The following is an 11,771-nucleotide window of genomic DNA, read 5'->3' on the forward strand; positions in this document are numbered from 1 at the left end:
AAAAAAAAAAAAAAAAAAAAAAAATGCCACTACTGTAAGGGTGTATTGCCTGAGTACTATATTGCTGGCTTTAAAAAGTTTTTAAAATATTGTTTAGTAAAAAACAGAGAAAATAAGAGTTTACAAAATCATGAACCATCTTTTCTGGAGTTCATTCTAAAAAATTTAACACTTTTTTTTTTAACCTTTCGAATTTATTGAAGAATAACTACCTATGTGATAGACATCAGATTTCATAATCATATTTTGGCAGTAAAAGGGAATTTAGCAATTTTGCATCTAGAGAAAGTCTGACACTATCCAAATCTTTCACTGGAAGTAGTTGCTCATATTCACTGCAAACGCAAAGCATCTTTCAAGTTAAAAAATGCAAAGAATAGTTATCAAAGAAAATGAATAAAATCCATAGTGAGATAATTTTTTAGAAAATGATTGAAGTTTTAACCCAAGAAAGGACTCTTAGAGTGTCTTATAGCTTAGAATAAGAACATGTCAATCACGATTAAGCTTCTGGAATCGGAATCCCTTTGAAATGCAGCTGTTTCTTCTTTAATTGTGGCAGCGGACTCTGAAGAAAAGAAAGGTCCAGCCTTAAAGATGAGTAAGGAATACAAAATAGCTCAGGATTAGTTGTGGAGTTCAAAGGTCGCTAATTACACTAAGGAGTTCCCAGACACAGGGAAAACATTAAACAGGTCACCTACCAAACGGGAAACAGACTTTGTCTTCAGAAATTATCCTGAAGTGACAGGTTTCTAGACAAAATCAAAAGCATCACAGTGTGCCCAGCTGATCTCAATGGGATGAAAACCTAAGTTGGTTCAGTTCTGTAGCACTATGTTAGAATGGAATGGCAACAGATGGCATCAGGTTCCCCAACACCTCATCACTTTTCCAGGACACCCTAGATTTTCCTCCGGTTTCTAGAAATGTCAAATAGAAGATTCACTGATTTTTCTAACTGCTTATAAACTTTTGCCTAGGGGATTATTATATTAAATCTTTGCCTACTCACTAGATAAATGCCTCTTGCTTACCTTAGTGTATTTGGTAAACATTTATACAATCAAGATTCCAAATGGCTCCATTACCATTAACTTATCAACATAAGTGAAATGTTAAGCTTTATTTGAGTTTAAAAGAGATCAAATAACTTACAGGGAATGATATTTTCTTCTTTCTAAAGGAAAGTTTTCACTGCTGATTATCTATGATTAAGCTAGAATAACAAGTTAAAGTCCTGGTCAGGCAGTTATTCTTTTTTCTTTGTTACTTGGGATAATTTTGAACATAGAACCTTATGCCATGATAATGCTTTGCAGAAAATGAGTTTATGAGTAGGACTGACCTTAATTTAAAAATCATATTTCAAATCCTAAATTTATATGCACTATCCCTTTAAACTATCATGCTCTTTTTTGAGGAGTTAGCAGATTTTCTAAGCTTTTCCTTAGAAGACTCATTAAAAAACAGAACCCAAGATATTATCAAATTGAGCATTAATCTTTAATGCGTATTTTTTTCTAATCTGTAAAAAGACATGAATGAAGTTTTGAGGTTCGTGAGATTTCATCTTTTCTTGAATGGTCACTTAAAGTCCAACTTGACAATGAACTGCTCTGAAAACATAATTATGACATATAATTGCAGAAGTAAGTAGAGAATAAAGATGATGATTAGATGGTTTCTGAAGAAATCAAGAGAATGGTAAGAAAGTGAGAGTGACAGCTTTAAGGAGATATATACTACATGTGACTAAAATAAGCTTAAATGATACTCTCTACCCACAGAGTGCCTTTTGAATTTTTACCAGAATTCATTCATTAATTTTAACATAATAAGACACAGAAAGAGCAGTATTAGATCTAAATTACCTTTAAAAATTTAGCTGCAGACATTAAACGATTACAAAACACTATGATCATCTTCTGAAGCTATTCCACACATCTTAATATGGCTACTGACATCCTAAGCAAAATGTCATTGTGGCAGATTAACAAGCTTATTTAAAAACTAACTCTAGAACAGAGATTACACACCTTAAGTAGAAAAGTAGAATTATGCAGATTCTTTATTAGTCAATAGGATAGTTCTGATTAAGATGAACAGGTTACTACTTAAACACTTTTCCTTTGTCTCTGTTGGCTGTTTTTTGAAGAGATGTAGTTGTTTCTAACATGACCTCTGGTATTCTGCAACAACACCTTATACTAGGAGCTTAGTACTTAGATTTGGAAGAGAAAATAGTTTTTATATTGCACATCATCTACAACCCTGAATCTCTGAACTGAAAAGGAGCCTGACCCTTTATCCAACGCTCAGTACAGAAAAGGGCTATACTTGATTAGCAATGTTTGCCACAGAAACACTAAGAAACAAGTGTGGCAGGGTGACCCAGGACTAGTCTAAAATGAGCCCAAGTGAATCATTACTTTTCTATGTTCTGAATTATACTGGCATAAAATCAAAGGTTAACAAAATTGGAGACATTAGCTTTTAAAACATCCTTTCAAGTTCTATCAGACTACAAACACTAAATAAGACTACTTTTACAATTAAATCATTCAGTGATTTTTCACTCACAGGTTATATGCATCCACATTAAAAACATAAGATTATGATTTCCTTCAAACTGTTATCATTATATAATCCCATTTAAACATGAGACTATTACAGTAATAATGATCCATATGTTACTGGAGCAGGGGCTTTAGAATTCCAGATGTAATAATCAGAAGAAATTAGTTTCCGGTCTAAAGAAAAGAAAAAGAAATTAATGATAAGACTATTTTATCTTAGCAAAAATTCAACGAGAGCAAAGTCATGATTTTTTGAAATTGTGGAATGCAGTTATTTCAAGGCAATACTTTGAAATATTCATTTTAATTTGATATTATCAAGACTTTATTATAACTTTTATCATTTTACAAATATGGACTCATTAAATATGTGAACAATCCATCTTTGACCTTACATGAAATATCTCTCATTTATGCCAAATCTGCCAATTTTATCTTCACATTTTCTCTAAAATCTTTTTCATATGGACCATTACTCTGACTGTAAAAACATTAAAATTTTTTCATTGGTTTCTCTTCTATAACCTTATCACGATGGCCCTGATTCTGGGTCTTGCTATTCTTTACCCAAAATGTCAGAGATATAAATTAACACCCAACTTCCTAGCAACATTCTAAACGGTTTGCTTCACTGATTTCTTATTATAGTTCTGATCAATTTAAGCCTTTTAAAATAGCTTTGAAACCCTACAAAATGGCAACCTATTTGAACTGAAGTTTTCTGATACGTAAAGAGATAATAATGTTCATTTGGAGTTACATATGTAAATTCTTTATATATATATAATTAAATATGCGATTAAATATAATTAATTATCCAGTTCAGCCTTTTCTACCTTTCTTCTTCATGCCCTTCTTCATAAATGAAAATAATATAGACTATATTGTCTTTTTTGTTCTCTTCAAAGTACTCAAACCCAGTTAACAATGAGTGGCAAGACAGCATACTGTTAAGTGGACAGGTTCCAGAGCGAGAATGCTTGAGTATCTGACTCCCAGTTCTGCCATTTGCTAGCTATGGGACCCTAATCTCTCAGTTCCATCAGTGTCCTCATCTAAGAGATAACAACACTTACATAGGGTGCTGTGATGATTAATGAGATAATATACATAAAACACTTGGAACTTTGCCTGGCATATAGTAAGCAATAAATATTAGCCATTATTATTTAAATTACTATTAGCCATTATTATTTAAATTTATTATTAAATTAATTAAATTAGCCATTATTAAAGTGTTATTATTACTATTTTTAAACTAAGTTGTATATTTTGAAAATAGATTTTATTGTCAAGATGATGGCAAAATAAAGTTTTACATAATTGCACAAACTGGCAGTCACATTCTGAAACTAACAGAGGAAGAAAAGATGGGTCGTAATATTAATTTAAAATGAGTTCTTTCATTCAACATATTTTGTATTAAGAAGCAGGTATATTCCCATCCTGTATTATGCTCTCTGGAAATTACTGTAGTATGTTTAGTTAACATAAATAAATTAAAATATTTTCCCATAGACAATCTAAAATACTGGTCTGTTTGCTTTCAGTCTCCCATATATACAACAAAAAAATGATGTAAGAGAAAACACAGGGCAAGCCTAGGGAAGTAAAGAATACTGGTTTACTCCGGTTATACTACATAGAAGTTATATTGTCATGCACAGTAGCTGCTTACAATTCTGTAGTTCTAAGTTCTCTAATTCTCCTGAAATGTCCATGGAGAGTCCTTTCCTCTTCTTCTTGTTTTAGGAACCCTAATCCTTAGTTTAAGAAATATTAATCTAACTATAATAATAAAAATGTGTGTAAATTGGGATCATTCTTGTCCACATATATAACAGCTTTATTCTCCTTGGGGCAAGGAGAATATTAGCTACTATTCTATGTTACATATTTCTATTTAATCTGAATTAAATAATTTTGATTCATTTATAAATTGTTTTTTGTCTCATTATATTTTCACGTTTTGTGTGTGTGTGTACACACATATAGATCTATACCAACCATTAAACATACTAAAATCAGGAAACGTCTTTTTTATTGTCTTCCTATTGATAGAATAGAGAAGGTGCTAAATAACGCTTATTGATTGCAACATTTGCTAAAGATATTTAAAAGGGTTTTAAATAAGAACCATCTCTAGTATCTACTAAATCCATACTATATGCTAAGTATCATACTGAGTCAATATAATCTTATTTAAACCTCATAACAAGCCTGAGGCAAATCGCACTATTATTTCCATTTTATAGACAAGAAAATTAAAACTTCAAGAAGTTCACTAATTTGCCCAAAGTTATACAGCTAATGAAATGGCTGAGCCAGGTTTAAGTCCTGTCTGTTCAACACCACAGTTTCTGTGAACCATCTCTGAATAAAATAACCAGAGAAAAACAAATCAAATTTTATACTAAAGTTCACCTCTATCCCAATCTTTGCTCATCCAGACCACTTTATAAACAAGAAGGCAGAGGGCAGTGTAAAGTATACAAAGAGTTATGTGGGGTAGGATCAGTCCAGAATTTTATAAATTGGGATTATTCTATAATCTCTAAGTTCTGTTACATTCAAATTTTACCTTAGATAATAACTGCAAACACCATTTTAGTTCCCTTAAGTTAGTTTGAATCTGTATAACTTACATGCACTTATTTTTGGTTTTCCTGATGCAAAAACTTGAACTGAATGCTGATCTGCGTAACACCCAGTGAGCGTGTAATCTAAGATCCTAAAATGAAGCTAGAAAGAAGAGAGAAATATAACAAATTAAGGTGATTATTTGGTAAAAAGGATGGTTGCATTTTTTCCCTTGACCCAGTTTTAGGGAATTTATTTTACACAGTTGACAAAATAAAATAAAGTCTAATACAGAAGTTTTAAACTTGAATTGTGGGTGTGTGCATGTATGTGTGCACACATATGTATACAGAAACACACACACAATTTTTTTTCCCTTTGCCTTAGGGCCATTTCTTTGTAAGGCTGTCATTATGAAGTACTTAACACACAATATGCACTTCACTAACAGCTCTAATCCATACTGCAAGGTATGCTGAATGAACTGAGGTTCAAAGATGGTAGCAACTGGTATCCCAGCACATAAGCAGCAGAGCTAGCATTTGAACTCAGACCACACCGACTCCAAAAGCTGGTGCTGTCTCCCACTGTGCTGCTGTCTTGTATGCCGTATTTTCTGTTCTATCCCTAGGGCTATGTGGTTATGATATATTCTAGATCACAAGTCTTTTACAGGCAAGAAAGTATAAACCTTCTACCAAAATATAATGTAATTATGAAAACAAACATCAGTTTATCTTGTGTTTAGGGGGAATGAGCTGTACTACTTAATTTTCCAGAAGAGTGAAATTTAACTTTTACAGAGCTAAGCTTAGGAATTACCTTTTCCCTTACCTAGAAAATCTTTCTAAAACATACTCCATAATTCCTGGATTTCATTGACAATGTGGGGCTATCACTACAAATGCCAACTATTACACTGTGCTGTAAGAGAGTGAATCATTAGTACCTTCTCTGAAAACATAGCACACTCTGTTGTCCAGGTTGCAGTGCAGTGGCCAGGGTGCCCCTAAGTTACAATGACATTCACATGACCTATGAAAAAATCTACATTTCATGGAGCTCCAGTTCTCCTTTGCTGTGATTCTCCTCATCTCTGCTGCTAAATGCTCCAGATTTTTGCAGCATCCTGAGATCTTTTTATATATTTTTTCTCCTATCTCTATTCCCAGAAAATTTCTCCCATTTCCCAACTTTCTCTATTAATTACCAAACTAACTGATCACATGCATAATATGTGATTTAGAATGTAATTTTCAGACCTTCTCAGCAATTTTTTTTCCTGTTGCAACTCAAATTATTTCTGATAATAAAGGGCTTTTGCTTGTTTTTTTGGTATAATTCTCAATGCTGGTATAATTCTCAATACAACATTAAGTATAGTTATAAGTTATGACCAGACTGATATCCCATACAACTGAAATCTGTAAAACACACTTAGATCATTCAGTCAACAAAAATATGTGCTACATGCTTTCAATGTGAGTGTAAATGGTTGGTGATAGGAATGAATAGAAAAATGGTAATTCCTACCCTTGAAGGACATACAATGTGTGGTAACATTGCACATTTTTTTCTGAAAGGTATTTGAAGTAGGAATTTTTTTTTTTTTGAGACGGAGTCTCACTCTGTCGCCGAGGCTGGAGTGCAGTGGCCGGATCTCAGCTCACTGCAAGCTCCGCCTCCCGGGTTCACGCCATTCTCCTGCCTCAGCCTCCCGAGTAGCTGGGACTACAGGCGTCCGCCACCTCGCCCGGCTAGTTTTTTGTATGTTTTAGTAGAGACGGGGTTTCACCGTGTTAGCCAGGATGGTCTCGATCTCCCGACCTCGTGATCCGCCCGTCTCGGCCTCCCAAAGTGCTGGGATTACAGGCTTGAGCCACCGCGCCCGGCCTGAAGTAGGAATTTTTATAATAATCCTTGAAACAAAGCTTCTGGACACAAGTGAAGCCAAGATAGAAGAAATGAATTATCACCAGTATACTTCTGACTTCACTACCACTTCCCCTAATTGCCTGTATTTCTCTTGATTTCTTTAATACGTTTTATTTAGGTTTTCTTGTTACCTTTCTAATCACTCCTTCAATTCCCTCACTTGTTCTTCTGAATCTTCCTGTATTATTTTATCTTTTTCTGTTATTTCCACTGCCTCAACCATTTCTTCTCTGTGGATAATTCCTACATGCTTATATACAGCTGAGCCTTCTCTTATGAACCAAGCTTTAGATTTTTAGCTACCCACCGAACATTTACAATGGGCTATATTGCTATTACCAGCCAAAAATATGATATGAAACCCATTTCTTCCCATTTTTCTCCATATCAATAATTTAGGTATATTCATCCATTCAGCAAATATTTATGTGCTAGGTCCTGGACTAGATATTTGGAATAAAACAATGAACGAATGAGATTCACATGTCTCTACCCTCTTAAAAAGCGTCAAGTTTGGTTTAAGTTCCTTTTTTTTTTTGAACAATACTATCTTTGAACACCATTTCTTGTCTCTGTATTTAATTAGTAGTCGAGGCTTTACTTTCATCACAGCTTTTACAGCAGTCCCTTCATTTTTCTCCCTTCTCCCTTCTTTTCTCTTTCTGTTGACACCACACTAACTCAGCATTATTAACTTATTATAATACTATCCTTTCATATGGAATATTAATATGTTATAGAATGGCTTGTCTCTAGTTTTTTTACTCACCTTCCTTACATCCATTCCAGATTAACATTCATAAAGTATCACTTGTGAAAGACTACTCCCCTACTTAAAAAAGTACACCATCAACCAAAGTAATAAAAGTCAGATTCAAACACTCCATAATCTTAATCTAAATTATATATCCAGTCTCTTGTAGTACTACTATTTTTAGCACTGGTTTCTAAGCATGCCTTGTTTATCCTTCTTTACTCTTCTAAGTAACTTCTTTATCTAAACAATTGTTAGTCAGTCTTCAAGTCTTCATATTCATGCATATCTAGGCCTCAGAGTTTGGCTTAAACTTCACCTCCCCTGTAAAGCTTTCCACAATAACTTCAGCTGTAGCACCTTTTTCTTGAAATACCAAAGCTGTTAGCACTGATAAATTGTTGATGTGCAACACTGAAAAATTCCTGGAGGGCAAGGACTACATCTTCTATTTTTTGTACACAAATCTCAATTTTTTTTTTTTTTTTTTTTTTTTTGAGACAGTCTTACTCTATCACCCAGGTCGGAATGCAGCGGCATTATCATGATTCACCGCAGCCTTGAACTCCCCAGGCTTAGGTGATTCTCCTGAACCTCCCAAAAAGCTGTGACTAAAGGTGTGCACCACCATGCCTAGCTGATTTTTCTATTTTTTGTAGAGGTGGGGTCTCACCATGCTGGCCAGGCTGGTCTTGAACCCCTGGGGTCAAGCGATTCACCTGCCTTGGCCTCCCAAAGTGCTGGGATTACAGGTGGGAGTTACCATGCCTGGCCCAAATCTCAAATTTGATAACCAATAGCTGAGTAGAATTAGACTGAGTTGGGGTATTTAGGTTAGCTGGTTCCCTTTTAAAAAAACACAAAAAACCCTTGTTTAAAAGAGATCTGGTTGCATTCTGTTGTCCAGGTTGCAGTGCAGTGGCACAATTTAGCTCACTGTAACCTTGAACTCCTGGGCTTGAGTGATCCTCCCACCTCAGTCTCCCCAGTAGCTGGGACTACAGACACCCCGCCTATATGCCTGGCTTTTTAAAATGTTCAAGTATTAAGTGAAATAGAAGTGACTAATACTAAACAACAACAAAAAATCAAAATCCAAAAGAGAACTTATCCCAGACAAAAAGAATAGAATTCTAAAACAATTGGTAGAAAACATTAAAAATCAAGTAGAAATACGCAATTTATAAACAAAGGAGGCCAGGCGCGGTGGCCCAAGCCTGTAATCCCAGCACTTTGGGAGGCCGAGTCGGGCGGATCACGAGGTCAGGAGATCGAGACCATCCTGGCTAACACGGTGAAACCCCGTCTCTACTAAAAAAAATACAAAAAACTAGCCAGGTGAGGTGGTGGGCGCCTGTAGTCCCAGCTACTCGGGAGGCTGAGACAGGAGAATGGCGTAAACCCGGGAGGCGGAGCTTGCAGTGAGCTGAGATCTGGCCACTGCACTCCAGCCTGGGCGACAGAGTGAGACTCTGTCCCCAAAAAAAAAAGAAAAAACAAAACGAAAAAACAAAACAAAAAAACAAAGGAAGGGCTCTACTGTAGTAAGCCATATAAATATGCTTACCTTTAAATATGCTGTTTCTCCAATACAAATTGGGTCAAATGGCTGCTTCTCATGGCTCTTGGCTCCAAAAGTTACAGTTCCAGAAAGACTAATTTCCATTGATTTTGGGAACTTCTGGCCTAAAACACAAATATACCAATCAACTATTCTAAATCAAGTAGATTCTACAGTAAATGTAAAGAAAAAAGAAATCAATAAACAAAACTTGCTCACCAATAATCCAGATCAATAAGCTTTTCTCTCGAAATACTTCGAGCTGGCCAAAACTAGTTTTGTATTCCAAATGTGTAATTGGACCTCTTTAAAAAGAAAGGGACAAAATAGAAAAAGATCACAGATGTAACAGTTTTGAGATCTAAGTCAAACTTGGCCACTGTTACTTAATACAAGGACAGCATAAAAGCAGATCTGTATTCAAGTTTGCAGAATAGAAAAAATAATGAATATTAAATCTTGAAAAACAACAAAACACACATAAACATTTTTGGTGATGATGTGTATTTCATTATTAGTCCTTAAGACAACTATGAAATCATACAAAATGTATTAATACAGTCACATGGGTTGCTATAACATTAAGACTATGATTTTACTACATATGTAGATATACTTTGACAAAAAACTGTGCTGCAGAATAAATTTAAAAGTAGAACTGATAATAAAGTAATATTATAATTGGCTAATTCACCAGGTTGTTGACAGTTTGGTTTGACTTGTATACGGAAAAATTGCTAGAAATAAATCCAGTAGAAAAATAATTCCTGAGGAAGCTACATTGGTTTAAGTGTATAATTTACTAGTAAGTTTTACTAGAAAGATAAAGGCATATTTAAAGGCAAACAGATTATTTTTATGACTATATCATGAAAATCAGCATTCATTTGAATAGAACAAAATTATTCAGACCTTAAAAATAAGGTAAAAGAGAAAGACAATTTATTGTGGAGCAGTGGGAATGTATTAAGGAAGACAGAAATTATGGCAATACAGATTTTATTCCTACCTATTGTAAAAAGGTATATGAGCTTCACAGAATTCAAAATTATTTTTTACACTTTCGTGAAGTTTTAAATTAATGGTTATTCTTAGTTGTACTTCTTCCTCCTTCATTTGATAAAATCCCAAAATTGGTGGGACAGGGACCTAAAAAGAAACATAAATGTCTATATAATTCTCAGGTTAATGGGTCTAAAACACCAAAAGTAACTGAGAAGAGTTACTTTTAATGACTTAGAGGTTATTCCAAGTTGTTTTAGTAACAGCAATGATGAATCTATATTCATTATAAGGATAGGGATTCTTCTCTCTTTCTGTTTTCAGAGATGAGAAAAGTGCTTTACAAAGGTGTACAATGCATTCTTGTTCCTATACTTGCTCATCCAGGCTCCCCGTCTCCATGTTCTCTGACCTGCAGCATACGGTATGCAGTAGGCGTGCAGCAGGCACTGCCAATCTGCCCACAGCTCTGTTGCTCCAATTGAATCCCATGAGTTCTCCAATCCCCTCGTTCAGCAGTAACTTACTTGGTTGGTCATCAATAACTGACTGAAGGAAACAACTTGTAGGCTGGGGTGAGCCAACCATTATTTCTGGTACATGTGAAGTAAGACACAGAAAGACTACTTATACAGTGCAAGCCCTAGAGCTGTAAGGTGATGCGTAAGCAGAGAAAGCCAGCTGAAAGAGGAGACTGAGAAGCAGACATGTGACAGACAAGGTGGACCTTGAGTACAGGCTGATAAGAACTGTGTCTGCTTCTTTTCTTACTCTTAAATGGCAATGAGACTGCCTATTGCATTCTCAAAATAAATTCGCTCTACTTAAGCTAGTTTGAGTAGGTTTTTCTAACCTACTCATCCACAACTAGGACAAGAGATAAATGGTATAGTAGAAAAGAGGTTTGGGAGTCTGAAAAATTGGGGTTCAAATCCAGGCAGTGCCATTTATCAACTACAGACCTGGTGCAAGTCATTTCACTTCTTGGTGACTCTCCTGAGCTGTAAAATGGGGATAATGTCTAATTAAAGGCTGTTACCAGTACTACAGTACTAGAGAAAATACATGTAACGTGCTTAGGACAATGTCTAACACACAAGCAGTTATTCAATAAATAAATAGATATGAATAATAATATATATTTGTAATTCAGGTTGCCTGCAATGAGGGGTATTTTATTATGTTCATGGTTAAAACCACTACTAAATCATACCAAAATCTATCCCATGACCGTGAACATTTTTAGGGAACATTAAAAAAAAGAAATTCAATTATTTTGAAAGCTATTTACAAGTAGTTACCAACACCAAAGATAAGAGGTATCTCATTCAAAGAAGTGAATCTTTTTTTTTTTTTTTTT

At 34.8% G+C, this 11,771-nt stretch overlaps 1 protein-coding gene across 1 annotated transcript in view; it reads right to left on the bottom strand.

Moving 5' to 3' along the window:
• Positions 1 to 1,482: 1,482 nt before the first annotated feature.
• Positions 1,483 to 11,771, bottom strand: part of AP5M1 (adaptor related protein complex 5 subunit mu 1) — a 25,373-nt gene continuing 15,084 nt past the window's right edge. Inside the window, exons 4-8 of the mRNA XM_017872214.1 lie at positions 10,419 to 10,558; positions 9,629 to 9,714; positions 9,416 to 9,534; positions 5,225 to 5,321; positions 1,483 to 2,753 (exon numbers count right to left, since the gene is read on the bottom strand). Of these exons, the coding sequence (XP_017727703.1) occupies positions 2,671 to 2,753; positions 5,225 to 5,321; positions 9,416 to 9,534; positions 9,629 to 9,714; positions 10,419 to 10,558 (525 nt within the window). The 3' untranslated portion in view covers positions 1,483 to 2,670. The remainder of the gene's footprint in view (positions 2,754 to 5,224; positions 5,322 to 9,415; positions 9,535 to 9,628; positions 9,715 to 10,418; positions 10,559 to 11,771) is intronic.

Source organism: Rhinopithecus bieti, unplaced genomic scaffold, assembly GCF_001698545.2.
Source record: "Rhinopithecus bieti isolate Rb0 unplaced genomic scaffold, ASM169854v2 scaffold_6717, whole genome shotgun sequence".
In the NCBI taxonomy this organism is placed as follows: domain Eukaryota; kingdom Metazoa; phylum Chordata; class Mammalia; order Primates; family Cercopithecidae; genus Rhinopithecus; species Rhinopithecus bieti.